The sequence below is a fragment of the Agelaius phoeniceus genome, chromosome 3 (assembly GCF_051311805.1).
Source record: "Agelaius phoeniceus isolate bAgePho1 chromosome 3, bAgePho1.hap1, whole genome shotgun sequence".
NCBI classification, from domain to species: domain Eukaryota; kingdom Metazoa; phylum Chordata; class Aves; order Passeriformes; family Icteridae; genus Agelaius; species Agelaius phoeniceus.
The window spans coordinates 110,414,111-110,433,595 of NC_135267.1; the positions used below are offsets into that span (position 1 = coordinate 110,414,111).

Genomic DNA, 19,485 nt, shown 5'->3' on the forward strand with positions numbered 1-19,485 from the left:
TGTGCAGCACCAGGGACATCTCAGATCTACAGATAAGTTTGTTTGGTAGAAAAGAGCCCTTTCATCTGAAAAAAAAAAATTAAACAACAAAAAAAATCAAACAAGCAAACAAAACCAACCAACCAAAAGAGCTATGGCGTCCCATTGCTGGAAAGTGAGGCTAGGTGACTTCAGGCTAGAAATTAGCATAGCAAAGTTAATTAACTGGAGATGAGTCTTGCCCAGGGCACGTGGTGGATTTTCCAGTGCTAATTTATGGAAGCCAGGAGCTGGAGGCAGGAATCCCTGGATCAAGTGTGGTGGCATCCATAAAGCAAAATGCCAGAGGAGGAATACTGGGATTCTGCCTTTGAAACCTGCTGATAAGGGGCTTCTCTTTTCATAGGGAAAGAGGCAAAAGGGGAAATATAGCTCAGGATAGTTAATATTTTGGTTTTGTGAGGGCAAATGGGAATGAAAGATGAAAACTGGGGTGGACCCTGAGTCGTGTGTTTGTCCAGCAACATGTAATTCTGTGTTACAACAGGAGCTGAAGGAATCAGGAGGCAAGGCAGGCTGCCCAACCTTCCTGCTACTTCTCTGAGCCCTGAAACCACAGCAGATCCTTTCAGCTGAAGGGACATCCCCAGGAGCTGTGCCCAGGTGTGTGTCTCTGTACATCCACGTGGCTCTGGGGAGCACATTTTAAAACTTGTGCTCTGGTTGGACAGAACAAATTGCTTTCTTCAAGCCCCAGTGCCGCTGGCCCCTCCAAATGTGCGGTTTTTCCTCTTTCTTGTGTCCTTCTCCCACTCCTGTACTAAAATCTCTCCCATCCCACAGCCCAGTGTCTCTGTGGAAGATGAGCTACCAGATCTTTCCTGGCACAGCTCCTGCTGTGCTTTTTGATGCCTGTAAAGGGACAAAGCCCTCAACAGGAGATTTTGGCTCCTGCATCCATCCCCAGCTGTGCCAGCAGGTGTATTAGCAGGTCTGTTCAGTCCAGGGTTTCACTGCATGTATGCAATGTTCAGTTTCCTAATTAAAGTGCCCCTTTCTGTTAAATGCATTAACAGAGAGGGGCTCCACCCTGCTTCAGACTGAAATACCTGGAGACTGCCCAGTTGAAACAGCAGCTTGAAATGCTGTGCTGAGCTGTGACAGCTGACCCAAAGAGCCCTGGGTACCTGTGGGCATCATCCCTGCTCACACTGACACTCCCCTGCGTGTGCAGCTCCTGCTCCTGCCCTGTGCTGGCTCATATTGCAGCTGTACCTCAGTGCTCACACAGCAGCTCACTAACAGCTTTGCTCTCTGTCCTCGGGGAAGACTCCAAATTGAATTTGTAGCACTGACAGCCCTGGTTTAAGATAAACCAGTCGGGATTTGACGACTGCTCTTTGCCCATGCATTTCCAGCTAATAAGGATTTTGTCACTGTGGCTGCCCTCAGCTTTGCAAGCTGCAGCTCCTGATGGGAGAGGGAGGTGTTATCCCACACACTCCTGATGCACCACTTTGAGTTGGGAAACTAATGGCAGTCCCTGTATTCCCCCCCACAGGAAAAGGGCAGGATGCTGGCCCCCAGCTCTGCTGCCGTGCCAGAGCAGGGCTGGCAAACCTCAGGAGCCACAGGAATCCCCCAGAACCTGAGGAAATTCAACAGCCAGGACTTCAGAGACCTGAGAGCCTGGTGCCTGAGCCAAGGGCTGCTCTTTGAGGATTCCACCTTCCCTGCCCACGTCAGCTCCATCGGTCCCACCCTGCTCCCGGAGGAGAAGCTCTGGCGGATCCAATGGAAGAGGCCCACGGTGAGTTCCAGAGCTGGGGCTTGGTGGCACTGCTGCTCCCTGGGACCACTGGTGGCCAGTGCATGCTGGGGTGAAAAGTTTTAAAATTTTGAAAGTTTAATAGTAATAAAATGGCTATAAAAATAGTAATACAAATTAGAGCGATAAGAATTTGGACAATCAGAGTTAGGGCAATAAAAAAGGAAAGAATTACAAACGTTTGGATGCTTTCCTCTTGAAAGCATAGGTTGCTAACAAAGGATTAACTCTTGAAAGCAATAGCCTGTTGCATATTCAAATATCTCATATATGATTTAAAAGTTCTTTTCAAACAAAGGATGTTTTCTGGTTATTTTCAACTTCCCCCCCTTCATCTTGTAAATCAGTCATCTCAGTCCCCACCAAGTTTGGGTCTTCTTGATCAGGAGGCAATAATTCTTCTCTTGAAAATTTGGTGTCTTGTTGCTGTTAGCTCTGTGCGAAGAATTTCTTGAGCTAGTTAGAAAAAGTATCTTACATAGCATAGTTTCTATTTTAATATTATGTTGTGGCCTAAAACTATATTTAACACCCTACTGAAAAGGATTAATACATTGTAACTTTCTAACATAACACATATAATATTCATTTCAATATTTGTGAAAAGCCAATCATATAACACGCATTTTTCACACTGGGGTGGGAGGTCTGTGTTGAGCAGGAAAGTAAACCTCAAGGGGAACACTGGAAGCAGAGTTGTAAGGAGGGATCCTTGCTGTGGGATGTGTGGAGGGAAGATAAACTGCAAGAAACAATTGCTCACTTTTAAAAATTTGAGAAGTTTCTTAAACGTTAGCAAAAATTACAACAAAAGGAATAAATAAGGTAAAATTACAGCGCTGGGAGCCCCCGTGACTATCAGCCACGTGCTTGTCTACAAAATGGATGCTTTGCCTTTTATATCTTTAGCCCCTCCCAAATTTTTGTCAGTCAGTTCCTTCTCTGCTGTCCATTGGCGGAGATTACTTTCTTATATCTTGGTTAGAGGTCAGATTTTGGTAATAAGCTGGTCCTCTCTACTGAGGCTATTAAAAGGGGGAGGGCAAAGAGCACTGTGGAGAGACATATCACAATAGCATCACTATGCATTTTAACATCTACATAATATCCATCTCTTAACTGTGAGAGCCAACTATTACATTACTCACCCAAAACACAGCCTCTGCAACATTAATGATTCCATTAGGTACATTCTTGTAGGAAGTTTGCTTCCACCTGTGAGCCTGACCAGCACTACTGTTCCCACTTTGATCTGCTTCTAGAGGACTTTGTGCAAGCCTGAAAAGTTGTTAAACTCTGTTGAAGATCTCTGATTTCTGTAATCCAGGCAACTGACTCAGCAATACCTATTTTAAAGTAATTGGGACAAGGCAGGAGATGAAGTTTGTGTGCTGATTCCCAGTTGCCATTTAATAGGCAGTTATCATCTGGCATATGGAAGTTTAGAATGGGAGGTAGGAATCACATGCTCAGCTCTTTTATCCTAGGACCTAATTTAGGAAATCTTCCTGTGGTCCAACTGCTCTGTAGAGCGCTCACTGCTGTGTGCCATTTGCTGCTGGTGCAGCTCCTGGGTGAGCCACGTGCTGCCCCTTTTCTGGGTTTTGCTGAGCACACTGCTAGTGCTTGGGGCCTTTGGCTTCCCTGGGCTGGGACAATGCCTCAGGGTATAGACACGGTGACTGTGAGACTGTAAAGAGACAGCATGAAACAACAGGAAAATATTTATTTGGATGGCAGATGGGTTAGGGCAGTGAGGGTGTGCTGGAGCTTGGCAGCGTGGTGGCCTTGGCACAGCAGCAGCAGAGGATGCAGCCAGCGTGGATGTTGAAACTCATGGATCCCAGAAGGGAAGCAGAGCAGCCAGGACAGCCTGCAGAGCTGCTAAATGTGGATGCCCACATGGAAAGGCAGGAAACACAGCCCATGGTAGGTGTGGAGGTGCTGGGTGCAGATTTTTGGGTGTCTTCTGTGGAAGTGCCATGGAGAGATCATTGTCTTCTGCAGAAGCTGCTCCCACCACAGGCTGAATGTCTGGGCTTCTCCTTAGGCAGTTTTCCTTCAAAGTCTGTGTCTGGTGAGAGTGCAGCTGGTGCTGTGTTTTTTACACCAGCACTCTGCCTATGGGCTCACAGCAGGTGGGAAAGTTGGCTGTATTAGGAAAGTAACTAAAAATGCAAAGGAGAAGAGTTAGTTGCCTCTGCTTCCAGTCTGAGAGAGAAAAAAAATAGGATAACTAAGCATTAGGCACACAAAAGACAAACACAGATATTAGAAAGGACTCTCCAGGGGCATTTAAAGATGAATAAACTGGAATAAAATGTTATGATACAGTTCTCTTAAGTCTAACATCCCGGTGCTTTTGCAGCAGAGAAGTGTAGGACTACAAAAGCATACAAATTGACTTAGAAACCCAAATACCACTGATTTTGAGGCACTGTGCTGTGGGATGAACATCTATCCCACTCTAATATCCTGAGAGTTATTTCATGTGCAAAGGGACTGACGTTCCTTGCCAAAAGCAGAATCTGCTGCTGCTAGTGCTTGAAGTTTGTCAGGTGAGGCAGGTATTGGAGAATTCCCTTCTATTTTGCTGAATCCATGAATACTAAGGTTTTGAATAAAAGTTTTTGTGCAATTGGTTTCAAAAATTTACATATGTCCCCTCCATCCTGGCACTTCTCTTCTGAAAAATTTTCTTATAGCAGCCAACAATTTTCAGAACAGAGTGTTTTTTTTCAGGAAGGAGCAGGATCAAAACCCTTGGCTTTGCCAGAGCTCTCCTTCAAAAAATTAAACCATATGCTCATGGTCCTAGGGTTCATGATGTGAACATTGAAAAAAGGGACACAAAAACATTGTGTCCCTTTTGTTCTTTTATAGAGGCTAAAGCAGCATCACCAGCTGCCCTTCTATGACAAGGGACAAAAGCTGAGACTGCTGACTCAACTGGGTCATCTGGAACAGACACTCAGGATTCCAGTGCTGAAGAAGACCCTTTTTTTTATTTTCCTCAAAAAATTTTGACCAAAATTTTCACCTGCAGATGTCTCCTGACCATGCAGGCTTCACCTTGCCAGACAAGATGCAAGATAAAGGGCTGAGGAGAGCAACCAGAAATTCTCAAATGTCACCACAACAGCCATGCTGTGTCATGGTGACATCAGAGTGTGGCCTCACTTTCCTAACAGAATGAAGCAGGGGGTAGAAGATGTTTCTGAATTGCAGTGTTTCCTTTTCATTTATAGAGCTGCAGATGTTGGGAGTGAGGGGTCAGGAGGCAAATAAAGCTGTGTTTGCATTTCATAAGTCCTGAAATGTTGCCAGCTGGGGGCTCTGTACAAATCACAAACGGGATGGGACTGCTGGGAACGTGCCTTGAGCTGTTTTATTTTCCAGCATCAGTCTCATTACATGGGTATGACAATGGGAAGATGCCATCAGCTCACATCTCAGGCAGCAGACCAAGAACTTAATGTTACAACTTACTTTATAAGTTTTTTGACCAATCACACAAAGCAAAAGCATATTGACAGTAGTTCTATCCAATCACTATAAGCACACGTACCTTTGGTTAAAACAATGCTTGCTTATTTCAAATACAACACTTAATTGTAAGCCTTAAAACACAATGCACAGAGCTCTATTATTAAGCTTCAAACTTCCTAATATCTTGCTAGATAAACTTTTCTGTAGCTTAGAGGTTTATTCTAGACAAGTGTTAATACACAGATCATTGTTCTATTTGTCCTTGCTTTTCTACAGTTTAAATAATTTTTCTGCTGACCTATCTCATGGCTGCTGCTTAGCTCTAATCACAGTTCTACTGCTTCTAGAGCCTGCCTTTTGCAGCTTTCCCAAAACCCTCTAATTGTGTAGATTCCCACACTGAAAGGCCAATGCTGTGTCCTGCTGGCTCTGGGAGTTGGTGCCCCAGGGGCAGGAGGGAGGTATCAGCAGATATCAGGTTGGGCACCTTTCACCCATGCAGAAATGTTTGTACAATCTGTGTTCCTGGGCCATTGCAATGCTAACTCTAAGGATAAGTGATCCCAGGTGTTTAAGCTACCTAAACAACTCAGCCAAGAGATACCTGTAATTTCCCCAGGAGAGACTGTTTCCAACCTGAGTACATCTCCCAGAGACTCAGTGCAGTTGTATCCTGCTGACAAATCATGGCCAATTTAACCTATATCTGTATTTTTCTCAGCCTCCACCATTAGCTCCCTCTGACATTAAAATAAATTTGTCTGGAATTGTACCTGTGACTGGCATCTCAGTCCTAATAATCTCTTAGCCTCCATTTACTGTGGTGCAGTATCTGGTTATTTAAGTGGTAGATAGCAATTGTAACTGCTGTCTTTGTTCCAGATCCAACTGAGCAGCTGAGCAACATGCTGCTTCTATTTTACCTTGTACATTGTCAAGAGAATTGCCAATTATGCTCAGAGTTTGGAGTCTTCATATCTGGGGTTAATGTATAAAGTGGAGAGAAAACAGCTTGGTTTCAGACAGTGACAGTCAGAAACAACTTTTTGACTTGTAAACTCATTTTGTTTAATAGGCATGTGCCTGAAAAGAGAGGAGAGGCGGATCAGGAGCACCAAGATGACATTTGAAATGTCACTTTTCCCAACTCTGCAATAGTTACAGTTTCCCATCAGATGGGGACTGCTTCAGGCTGTGTTTGCATCCCCAGAAATCTGTAACAGAGGTTTTGCATGTGGTATTTCAAGCATTACTAGAGGTCAGGCTGAAGGGAGAAAATACAGAAGGACCTCACAATTAACTATTCCTTTGGCTCACCAACAGTTTTGAGAAATGAAAAAGTTCTGTTTTAGACTGAATAAAGTATTTTCTACAGCTAGGCTTTTCTAAAGATCAATCAAAGGGAAATTCTCCGTGAAGAATTATGTCAGATTTTAAAAACTGAGATGCTCCTTTTAAAATGTTCAGAACAATTCTTTTTCATTGTTTGCTGCTTTTCCTTCACACAACCTATTGATTGGAACCAAGGAAGCCATGGAATGATTAACTGTTGCAGAATATGCATTTTTATTCAATTAATGTTCAGGCTAAAGATTTCTCTCTGTCCTGATCATAGTGCATCATACTGTGCACATGCAAAAAGAAATTGAAGGAGGATGGTCCAGATGATGTGAATTGTGGTGATGCTAAATGTGGAATGCTTTACTTCTGCTAACATTGGTTATATTTTCAGATATGATATGTGTGAGGGGAGAGAGATTACCACCTGGGCAGCAGTGCCTTGGCCCTGCACCAGGGCTCAGTATGGTGCAAATGTGTAAATGTGAAGGACAGTCCATGATCTCAGTGCTTATGTGCTTTAAAAGAAGGCTAAAATGGGCACAGGATGAAGTTGCTGAAGGCTTTTCTGAAGGGTCTTCAAGGTGGCAGACTACTCCTCCTGCCCTGCTCACCCTTGGTCTCCTGGGGACCCTGTAGTTCCCCTGTGGAGTGAGGGGATGCTGGGCAGGAGCTGGCATAAGAAGATCTGGCCTCTGATTAGCACAGGCAGTTGTGTGTGGGGGCAGCTGGAAGAAAAGCTGCAAGGTGGCCACTGGGAGTTTGAGGATCAGCATGGGAGGAATCCCTGAGTGCCTCTGATGTGACTTGTGGGGATGTGCCTGGTGAAAGGATTGTCTGAAAGAGCTGCCAGGGGCTTTGTCTGCATCATCAGTCTGCTCAGAGCATCAGGGCATGGACTTCTTGGGTGCTTGTCTCAGGCATCTGGGGTCAGGTTGATGTCTCAGGTTTTAGCTTTTATATTTTTGAGATTCTTTACTGCTTCAGTGTGTAGATCTGAGCTTCATATTAGGGGATAGCAAGCTCTCTTCACAGAGTAGGGAGACAAAACAATTCCTTCTCTAGCTGGGGACCAAGGACAGCTGATCCAGATCTCAGGCCCAAGAGCAGAAACAATGGCAGGATGAAGAGAGAAAAACAAGAAGGATGGGATTTCATAAGCTAAAGCTATAATTGGGCAATTAACTCGAATATGCAAATGGACCAGAACTTATAAAAGTGTGAGACCTCATGACCGTCGTCCATTTTGTGCCATTTTGGGTTCATCTTGGCTGTGCTCTTGTGCTGCCCAAGGTGGATCCATTGAGGCCTTCTAATAAATCCCTGCTTTATTCTTTAACTCTGCCTAGCCTTTGTTCTAGGTCAGCCTTCACAAGGCATCAAGGTGATGAGAAAGGTAGTGTCCAAAAAATTCCTTGGATGGAAGGAGCAGAAAGAGGCAGTGTGAACTCAGGCAAGGGATTCACCTTGTTCTCATAGCAGAGCCCTGTGCTACTGCACTCAGCACCTAAAACACATTGGAGAAAATTATACTCATTGAGCCAATGCTTGTTAGCTGGGAAAATGATCCATGATTTGAATCAATCACTTTGTAAAAGGGCTTGCTCATGTTTTTAATTCCCTTCCTGTGTCCCTTCCCAAAGAATACATAACCACCTTTCAGGAGCAGAGTATTGTTATCCTGCATAGCTTTTGGTGAGCTTATTTGTTCCTTGGCCTGTTACTTATTTCCAAGAAATTTCCAAGAATTAGCAAATTTTGAATTTGAATTTTGAATCCAGCAACTGACTTTTAAAAATGGACCCTTTAAAAAAATTTTTTGAAGTTAGCATCTTTGTAGATGGATAAGCAAAACTGGATTTCCTACTGCATCAGCCTTGGCCTGTCTGTAGCTGGAGGGGACTAAAAAACAGATTTCATTCAGGCAAGAACTTAGACAACAATTTGAAGTTAACCCAAAGACTTGTCTCTAATAGAAGAGAGGGAAAATAAAGAAAAACCTACCATAACCAGAAAAAAAAAAAAAAAGAGGAAAAAGAAATTAAAGTTGTAACATGGGAGGTTTTAATGAGGGACGTCAGGAATGTGTGGCAGCGAGGGACAGTGGTGTCCTGCAGGTCTGTCCCTTTGGGGCCAGCAGTCCCTGGCAGGAGCCAAAGCTGCTCAGCAGCTGCTTGTGCTGGAGCTCACAGCTCCAGCCCTTCCCAGGGGCCTGGAGGCTCTTGGATCCTGTTCAGTGTTCCTCCGTGATGAAAATCAAAATCAATCCGCCCTGCTCCTCGGAGTGTGCGTGTGCAATCAGGGTGATTGAACAGGAGCAGCATCCCCAGGCTGCCACTGCCTCAGCCCCTGCCTACTCAGCTGATTGCACCTGACCTCCACTTGGAGTTCACCCCTGAGGGCTGGGGAAGCTGCAGTGCACCACCAGCCATGGCATCTGTCCTTCTGCAAGGTGGGAAATGTTTATTTGCATCGTATTTCCCCACTCCATTGATCTTTGGGGAGAGCTGGTTGCGATGGGGAATTTGTGCATCCTGGGTGGGTTGGAAGGCAGCGCTGCTGTGATGTCTGCTCACTGCCCTGCTTCCCTGCTTCTCAGGCAGGATCATGTGGCTGTGTTGGCTGGAGGGTAGTTGGTAGCACCTTGTGACTTCCAGTTTTTACTGTATCGTCCCAGGGAGGGGTTCCAAGACCTCCAAGGAAACTCAAAGTCTCCAGGCACACAAGACTACTTCCCTTGTTCGCCTCCTTTGTCTTTGCCTCCTTTGTTTTAGCAGTGAGCCACACAAAGCAAACAGGTTTCAGGTAAAACCCGAGCTGGTTTCTGTTTTTGTCTGGTTGTTGACACCAGTCCATCCTCCAGCAGGACTTAGCTGTGACGTTTGTGGGCTCTATGCCTGTGTGGAGTCTGGTGAGCTCATTCTTCCGATGCAGAAGAGAACTGGAGCAGAGCATGGCTTTTATAAGCAACAAATGCATTTGTATTGAAATCAGGCAATTAAGAATTGAGCTATTCTGCTGTAAAGCAGGGAATTGAGTTCTGTCAGTGCAAGCAGACCCCTTGAGAGTAGTCTGATTTTTCCTATTAGTTTTGGCTTGCTCAGTTATCCTCTCCCTCTCCAATCTGTCGGAGACAAGTCATTGCATGTCAGGTCTCTGGTGTGGCCCAGTAAATCTTCTATTGTGTGGGTTGGAAAAGACCTTTAATTCATGGAGTTCAACCATTATCCAGCACTGCTAAGCCACCATGTCCCCCAGTACCACATCTACATGTCTTTTAAATACCTCCAGGGAAGTGGGTGTACCACCTCTGCGAGCAGCCTGTTCCAATGCCTGGCCACCCTTTGAGTGAATGAATTTTTTCCTAATATCCAACATAAACCTGCCCTGGCACAACCTGGGCCATCTCCTCTTGTTCTGTCAATTGCTACCTGGGAGAAGAGACTCTGTAGCCTGGCTACCACCTCCTTTCAGGCAGATGTGGATCACCCCCCTGAGCCTCCTTTTCTTCAGGCTGAAAAAACCCAGCTCCCTCATCTGCTTCTCATGAGCCTTGTGCTCCAGCCCCTCCACAAACTTTGTCCTTTGTTCTGCCCTCCCTCCTTATCCCCAGTGTCTTATTTCTGTGGAGGTTTCCTGTGGCTGTGGGATGTATGGCAGTGGTGTGACTGACCCCTCCTCAGCCCAGGGAACTGTGGTACAGTGTTTATTTCTTAATCCACAGCAACACTATTACAGGCACAGCAGTGCTGCTGAATTAACATTTGTCCAGCTGAGAACAGTTTGGCTTTCAATAAATAGCAGCCTTTTTATTTGTCATAATTTGTGTGTGTTGAACAGGGAGCACCATTACTCATGATGGCAGGATGTGTAAGGATGGTGGAGCTGCAGCAGGGGGGAGCAACGCGAGTGTGGCTGCAGGGAAAGATCTGTGGCAGGAGCAGAAACAGGGCTGGGACTTTATTTTAGGGTTAAGGTGAGCTAACCAGGAGGTGGCTCTGCAAACAGTCAGCTCCAGCCTCTTAACCCTCAGTGGCCTTGTGCCTGCACTCAGAATCATGCTGGGCTAGAAGAGAAATGTGGGGGAAAGTGGCCAGCACCCAGCCAGAGCAGCCTGCAGCCAGACTGGCTTGCACTGCCTGGGAAATCCCACCTCAGGCTTCCAATTTTTCACAGAACTGTTTGACTGTGTCCTTTGCATGTCTGCCTGTGGTCTACATCTACACTACTCACCTCCAGCTCCTTCTGGGGACTTGTTCTTCCCTAAAAATTTCAAGCAATTATAAAAAGAGATTTAGAGCTAAATGCATGTACAGGACACTTTCCTTCCACCTTTCAGATTAATTCTCTATCTTGCCCTTTAGATGAACAGTACTTCTGTGGTAAGAACATGCTCTAGAGGATGAACTGGCTTGAACTTGAACTTCTCTTTCTTTTTGAATACATAATGAAGTCTTCAGTGGTCCAGGGAAAGCCAGTGGTGAGAGCTTTGTCCTGGGGGGATGAGTTCAGGCAGAGTGCTTGCCTTGCAGCCCATATGGTTTCCTTCACTGCTGGGCTCATGGATACTCTGAGAAGAGACCACGTGCCTCCCTGAGCTCCCTCTTCTTCCTCCTTCCAGCCAAAACTGAAAAGTCTTGGTGAAAATGCCACAAAGCCTCATCATTTCTCAGTGAAACAGGGCACTGCTTCTGGACAGACATCTAGTTAAAGCTGTGGTTCCTCTCTGTCATGCAGTTTGAGCAGTAGGAAATAGTGAGGCTTGCACGTTTTGTGCAGTGGTAACTATGTGTTTAGCTGTGTTTTGCAATAATGGACAATATGGTGTTTTATGACCGCTGTATTCTTGCCTTTGAAGGAAGAGGAGCTAATTGGAGACTTCCTTTCCTCCCAGTTGAAAAGGTGCAGATTTCCAGAGCACTTCCATCACCCTTATGTCCTCTCTGTGCTCTGTCAGAAGCCCTCTGTGGGTCCAGACAGCTGCTGAGCAGCCCCTTGCCCTGGCTGGAGCAAACAGCACACTCTGTGCTGTGTCTCAGTGATTGCCCCGGAGCCTGTGGGGATAAAAACTCCTGGAGCAGAGCTCCATGTGCTGTGGGGAGTGCAGCACTGGAGAGTTCCCTCTGCCAGCCACAGAGATGTCTTTTCTGGGTTTAGACTAAATTGCCAGTTTCTCTCAGCAAGGAAGCTGCTTAATGACTTAGCTCATCCCCGTTTGCTCACAGGGGAGTCCAACACCTTGGTGGGCAATAGAATATTTGGTGAGGAATCTAATGGGCTGCCTTTTGAACCAGTCCCCACAACAGGCTAGCAGGATCCACAGAGCACTCCTGGCACAGAGCACAGCACCAGCCCTTTCCTTGGGGGTCCCATAAAGACACAGCTGCCTTCCCATTAGTTTCAGGCTCATGCTCCTGGATGGTGCTTACCCCTGTGGCAGCTGTGCACTGTAGCCCAGCCACCCTGCTTCTGGCAATTCAGACTTCAAAGCCCTCAGAAATGATGGGGGAAACAAAAAGAGCCATTCTTTTATGCTGTTGGTTTTCTGGAATGACTACTAGCAAGTCATTACACACAAAAGCACGGGCAAGTTCAAAGCCTTGCCATGCAGTTTAAACTTTCCTGCTTGTGGAAAGTTCTGAGTTCACCCAGGTGGGAAATCGAGGTAGGGAGAAGATAAGACTGGGATGGATGCAGAGCAGAAGGGAGAAGGGCTCAATGCTTCTTCTTCCTTATACAATGAGCAACAACTGCTGTTGGTGGCCACATGTCTTAGGCCTGCTCCCATGCCATGGGTAAATCTCTTGCTGCAAATCCCCAAAGTCCTGGGATAGCTGGGAATGGCTGTAGGAAAGCATGTCTCCAGGAATTTGCCTGCTGAGGCTGCTTTCCCCCACGTCAGCAGTGCTCTGGGAGCGTGATGTGCCCACCAGCCTGGAGCAGTGACATTGCATTGCATCTTTTCCTGACAGGGAAACGTTTTAGAGGGGTTTGATCACTGTGGAGCCATTTCAGAAAGCTGACAGCATTTCCTAATGCTGAGCTCACACAACTGTGTAAGTCATGAGTCACATTGTGAGCTGGTCTTATTTTTGTGCAGCATGTCAGACCAGCTGGGAAGAAGGAATGCCAGGGCCTGTTCAGGGAAGGGCTGCTGGGTTTTTTTTTGTTTTTTTTTTTTTTTTTACCAGAACTTTTTTTCCTTCCTTTTATCTCTTTGTTTTCTTACATGTGTGATGACTTGCCTATTTCAGGCTGATTGCTCTTTCAAAACAGAGCCTTACCACGGTGGAGAGTGCCAAGGGTTCTTCATGGGGGATGGTGAGGCTGCTCCTTCCTGAGCACTCAGATATCCCAGGCCAACAGCAGACACAGCTGGGAGAATGGTTCACATTTCTGTGTACAAAGCCAAGCCGTGAAGTGCTTCCCCCTTCACTGCCCAAGCAAGACTCTCAAGGAAAATTCTCCCTGAATCAAAAATGTCAGCCAGGCCTATGGGATTTTGCAGACAGAGATTAAGCTCTCTTTCTATATCTCCCTCACCAGAGTGAAGAAAAGCAGCCCAGGCTGACCTGTATTAGACCTGAATGGAAACACAAAAGGCTTAGAGTGTAAAATGCTCCCAGACCCACTGCTGAGCTGAAGTATAGACCCTGTTCCACTTTGCTTGGAGACCTGTGTGTCTGTGCCCTGCTGTGCCCCAGGAAACTGCATGATCTCACTGCCAAGCTCAGAGCTCTCTCTGAAAGGTGTCAGTAGCATTAGAGAAACCCAAATGAAAACTCAGGGAGCACCCACCCCCAAGTCCCCCATCCCTAGGAATATCTGAGCAGGTTAAAGAAGAGATGATTGAGTATCTCCTCTGATTTTGTTGGTGGCAGGCAGCAAAACATCAGGGCTCAAGAAAAGCAGTTTTCAGACCTGGAAAAGGTAGGCAAGGTCTTCAAAGGGCAGGAACACACTGCTGGCAAAGGCTGGGTACTCACACTGTTCTTTGCATTTTCTTTCCTCCAGGAACTTCAGAGAAATCCTCATTTGATCACGGATGGAGTTAGCAGATTTGACATCATGCAAGGAGAAATAGGTAAGGTGATATTCTTGATTTGGAGGAGATCTGCACAAAGCAATAACCTGTGACTGCTTTGCCATGTTCCAAGTGCTCAGTGGGAAGATGTGGACCATGGTAGCTGCAGTAAACAATCAGTGCAGGTCAATCTAGACTGGCACAAGTCCACAGACAACTGATAGCAGATATTTAACAGGATTCCCAAATGCAGCAGCTCAAATCTTTGTTACCTTTGTCTGGCATCTGCCTTCTGTCTGTGTAAGGCCAAGCTTAGAAATGGAGATCCAGGTGAGATCAGGCAGATGCTTCAGGAAGAAGGGTCAAACACAGTTGAGTGTGAGTAGATAAACAGGCACACCTCCAACTTCTGTAGGGCTGAATTTTCTTTCCATCCTAATGTCTTCATTTGTCTGCCAGTGTTTTCTTCGTGTGGATATTTCTGTTCAATCCCTGCCATAATTACCCAGTATCAGAATATGTATCTGCATCCTGTACCACTTCCATCTTGTGCTCCTTGACCATGTTTTTCTTCTGGGAGCAGCACTGCTCCCATGCAGTAAGAAATGCCTTCCCATTTCTCACTCCACTGAGAAGTTTGAAGGTTTCCTAAAGAGTGTTCTGTGTGGCATTCACATTCTCTGAAAAAACCCCTTCGCCCAGGATTTTTCTCCTGGGAAGCTGAGAAGCCTCAGAGAAAAGGAAAACAATTCTTATCTCATTTGCTTCTCCTGTGTTTTGCTGGTATGGAATATGTTTGGAGATTGTTTACCCACAGGTGATTGTTTCATTGGATTCTGGTATGAGTTGTTTTCACTCTTTGGCCAATCAGGGCCAAGCTGTGTCAGGACTCTGGAAAGAGTCACAAGTTTTCATTATTATCTTTTTAGCATTGAGTAAGTATCTTTTCTGTATTCTTTAGTATAGTATAGTATTTTTAAGTATAATGTAGTATGATAAAGTAATAAATTAGCCTTCTGAGAACATGGAGTCAGATGCATCATTCCTGCCATTGTTGGGGCATTTCCCAAAGAATACAATATTCCTGTACTGCAGGTCTCAACATGACTGCAAAAGATAGGAGCAGCCTGGAAGTGGAAAAGGGTGGCTGGTGACAGCAGGGTTCCCAGTGGACATTGCTGGTGAATCCTGGACAGTGCTTCAGCATTTTGGAGGGGGGAAAGGAGACAGAAGAATGTTGGTTGCTTTTATCAAAGTGGTTCTTAGATGTTGCAGCCCACTCCCTTTCTAAAGAGTCGGCTGCGATCCAGAACAGCAAGTGACTGACTGAATGCACTGGATTCTTCCCTCCCCTGAGGTGACTGCTGGATGCTGGCTGCCCTGGGCTCCCTGACGCTGCGAAAACAATTTTTGGAAAATGTTTTGCCCAAGGACCAAGGATTCCAGGACGATTATGCTGGGATTTTTCATTTCCGGGTATGTATTCCCTGTGGTATTGGTACCACCTGAGCTTGGCTGGTTGGATTGCAAAGGGCTCCAAGCTGCAGCCCCACATCCCAACGCCCTTGAATGCTTTGGTTCTTCAATGCTGACTCCCAATTTGGAACTTTGCAGAAAATCCTGAATTTTTTAATGATTCCTCGTGCTCCAGGTGGTGCAATTGCACTTCAGGGAATTTTGATGCCCTTTTCTGAAAGTTATGACTGCAAAGGCAGCGGTACCAGCTGTTCAGGTAGATTTGTGTACATATATGTTTTAGATGGCATTCTGGTGGCTGCTTTGATTTGGGCTGTGTGTTATGGCTGTCATCTCACCTGCACTATCTATTTGGGCTCATTTTCTGTTTCCCCACTTCTCCTTGCCCTTTTAGCTCGTTGAGACGGCTGGAAATTACAAATCCTTGGAGACAGATCAGAGGAACAGGCTTTTGATATTTTGAAAAGAGATTTGTTTCAGAGAGAGGAACAAGGCTTTTTAGTAAATCCCACTTTCTACCAACTCCTGAAATTGTCTGAATCTCCCAGGAGGGTGACTCGGGTAGCAACTGGCAGGCTCTGCTTGCTTGTGTCTGAGTCAAACAAATATCTGGTGGGATTAGAAGAGCTTGCAGCACCATTAAACTACAGAAGCTAAACTGGATGTGGAGAAAATCTGGATAAACTCGGCCATTCCTCATCCCCCTTACTTCACAAATCTCTTTTGTTTCATGCAGTTCAGCAACAAACAGAGAGCTCTGGCAGTGGGACTTCTTTGACCTCCTAGGCTCTTGTGGAGCAGCACCAGGAGGATTATCTTGTGGACAGTCTAAATTTTGCTCTGTTCCTTTGCTCCTTAGAATACCAGATGTTTCCATCTTGGCCCATTTCCAGCACACACACTGCCACACTGTGTGAGATAAACCAGCTGAAGGGACACCAGTCTGCTTAAAACACATTAAAAGGATGCAAGCTAGATTGTCTTTCATGGGAGCTTTGAAAAGATTAGTTAGGCGCAATCCTTAAATCTTAAGCAGTATAAATACCTTACAGTATTTGAAAATGTTTTCCCTGTCATCTCATCTGCAAATCAATGCAACTGTTTCTGGCTTTCCTTGAGCAATAAACCCCTGAGAAAGCTCCTCTGAATGGAAATGCTTCTCTGCAATGCCTTTCAATTATTCCATCAAAGATATTTTACTGCCATCCACAGGCTAAGCAACCAGTCCTCAGTTCAGTGAGGAATCACAAACAAGGCATATCATATGCTAATAGAATAATTTTTAGCTTATAACTTTTTTTTCCCCACCATTTTGGAAGTGGAGCATCTTGCCTCTCAGGAGTACAAGGGGCTGCTCCAGTGTTCCTGTACAGCAGGAGCTGTTCAGCTGCAAGAGTCAAGGGTGTTAAGCACTTCATCAGCTGTGGTTAAGATGGGCAATGTTTTTATCTTGAGAATAATTACAGTGATGTTATTTCCCCGGGGATCAAGTTAGTCCCATGTTGGCACAGGAATCCCTTTCTCTGCCACAGAAGCTGTGGTGCCAGTGAGGCAGAGTGTGTCACTCCTTGTGACAGTGAGGAGCAGCACCTCAGCTTGGGAAAAGCCAGAAGTGTTCTGCAGGGGACTACAGGGGGTCATTGCACAGCACATCAACTCACAGCTGGAGGGATCTGCCCTGGGTGTTAATGTCCCTGCTCTCAGGAAAAAAACGGATGAAATCTTTAAAGACCATAAACGGTCAAGACTTCAGTTTCAGGAAACATCCAAAAAGTGCTTTTTAACACCATACAAAAGGTTGGTGTTAGTTGATAGTTGATAGACATGTGATTTTCTCCTTACTCATTTTCAGAACTGGATTTTTCTAAGATCTCTGTCCAGGAAGGAAAAAAAGGGGCAAAATAACAACACAGCATTCCCCCTTTGACCATCAGGACACTAGATGTGTTGTTGTCATCTTGAGACTGTCCATTTCTTTTTCCTTCTCTTAAGGAAAATAAAGTCCTGATTTAAAAGGCTTATTCTAAACGTGGAGGCAAAGAACTTCCCTCTTTGCATCCTGCCTAAATAGCAATTCTTGGTTTTATTTACTACCACATTCACAGCTGCAGTACTTAAATCCCATAAAGGGATATAAAGAAATTTCATTAAGCCAGACTCAAGCCACATCCTCTGAAAGCAGGAGCATGGCTTCTCCTGTACCACTCTTGTACTTCTGGAGCACTCTAGGATTTCCCATGAGGTTTCTTCTTCCCTCTGTGGCTTTTCCTGTCCTTGTGAGCTCAGATGTGACCACCACTTGAAGGTCTGTTGTGACAGTCAGGACAAAGCAGCTGAAGAAAAACACAGTGCTGCATTCAGACTCCAAGCTTGACCTCCCTACCAAACCATGGCCAAGGAACTTGACTTTTGGAAAAACATCCCTCAGTGGGTTTGGACTGCATTAATCCCCACAGCAAGTCCTGCATGTTCTCCTTATTTACCTGTTGTGATTGCACATGGGGAGGCGTGGCTGGATGTCACACCTCTTCTCCATATAGACCTGCTCCTAGGTGTTGGCAGAAGGGCTCCTTAGGTGACTGAAAGGACATTTCCTTTTGGACATTTCTTTTGCCTGTCTCTCCTTCAGGCAGAGGACAGCCAGTGGGAGGCTTTTCCTCGAGCCAAAATCAAGCAGAACCCCCAGATCTCTCCTGGAGCTCAAGGCAGAGGTTCCAACCCAAGTTAGGGGTTCCAACCCTCCTGCCACCACTGGTGCAGGAAAGGAGAGGCCTGGGTGAGGCAGAAGTGTGAGTAGGATCAGACCTGCTTTCAGCTGAGCAGTCTGTAAGCTGCTTTGCTGCTGGGCAGATCTGGTCTGGTGCTTTTCTAGCAGAACAGCTCATTTTGGGGTTTTTCATTGACCAGAGCTGTTGAAATAAAATCATGCTAGACTAAATCTATTGCTGGCATGCATCCACTAGAGTCCTTAGCATTACTGCAAATAAGAGCTTGGCCTCTTATGATTTCGAATCATGCTAAGCTACATTAATCTGCTAATGACTCTGGAAATGGCTCCTTTAGTTCATCCCCGCAGATCTTTATTCCTGTCTTTTCCCTTGAAAAGTTTCATCAGCTGGAGAAACACCTGCTCTGTCCACATGCTGGAGAGACTGCCTGTGTCCTTCTCATCCATCAAGGAGATGGATAACACCTCAAAACAGTCTTTAGTCACTGCACTGTCTCCATCCATGACAGCGTGTCAGAGTCTTAATTGAAACACTGAGGAAAGGAAATTTAGAGGCTGGATCTTGACAAAGCCTCTCTGGCCAAGAGCTGCGCTGTGGGGAAAATCCAAGTGTGGCTGAGGAGTGAGGCACATGGAATCCACCTGCTGGTCATTCTTTATCTCCTTGAGCTATTGCCCAAGAATATCAGCATACTCCCCGTGTTGAATCTCTCCTCCCACTGATTGCAGGACCAGCTACACTCCCCAAGGACTTTCCCTGCCACTGGGAAAGCCAGCCAGCTGGTGGCTTGTTTAACAATGGGGACCATTATCCTGAGGAGTTCAGGAGAGAACTCGCACATATCCATGTTGCTTTAGATTAATTCCTGTGCTAGTTCAGGAGGATTTTTCTTTCCATGGGCATTAGTGCTTAAAAGAGGCTCGTTATTTTATTTTCTCCCTCTTTTTTTTTAAATATATTTTTTATTTTCTTATTTCCAGTTCTGGCAGTATGGAGAATGGGTGGATGTAGTGATAGATGACCGGCTGCCATTCCTAAATGGAAGATACCTGTCTGTACACCCCCGAACTTCAAATGAATTCTGGCCATCCTTGCTGGAAAAAGCATATGCCAAGTAAATACACCTGGTCTGTTCTTCCACCCAGTGCTGAATGCTTTCTGTGGGTGGTTTCACCCTCTGCCTTGTGCAAAGCACACAGGAAGGAGTTCAGGCTGACAGATGCCTCTGTGGTGCTGTGCTTATGTTGGCTGCAGCAAACATTGGGCCAATATAAACTGGAGGTGTTGGCCTTGGGTTAGACCTAACTCTACCCAGCCCTAAAGGCAGCCAGCCCTACATCTACCCAGTTCAGCTCTGGGATGTTAATGCCTGAGAAGCAAAATGAGCAGGGCAGTGGTGACACAAAAGTGCCAGGAGTGTCCTCCTGCTTTCAGGGAAACTTCTTTGTCTCTGTTTTCCTTTCTGTGTTGTCCTCTGTTTGGGACTGCAGAGTCCAAGCCTGGATTACCTGTGTTTACAGACACTGATCAGAGATCCTGTGGGTATTTGGAGCAGGCAATGAGAGGAGGCAGGACTGAAGAGCATGCCCAGGCACAACACACACACTCCTGGGACTCTCTGA

At 45.7% G+C, this 19,485-nt stretch overlaps 1 protein-coding gene across 1 annotated transcript in view; it reads left to right on the forward strand.

The window, feature by feature from the left end:
• The first annotated feature begins 1,552 nt into the window (after window positions 1-1,552).
• Window positions 1,553-19,485, forward strand: part of CAPN13 (calpain 13) — a 50,475-nt gene continuing 32,542 nt past the window's right edge. The window contains exons 1-4 of the mRNA XM_054630424.2: window positions 1,553-1,789; window positions 13,649-13,718; window positions 15,016-15,134; window positions 18,844-18,977. Of these exons, the coding sequence (XP_054486399.2) occupies window positions 1,553-1,789; window positions 13,649-13,718; window positions 15,016-15,134; window positions 18,844-18,977 (560 nt within the window). The remainder of the gene's footprint in view (window positions 1,790-13,648; window positions 13,719-15,015; window positions 15,135-18,843; window positions 18,978-19,485) is intronic.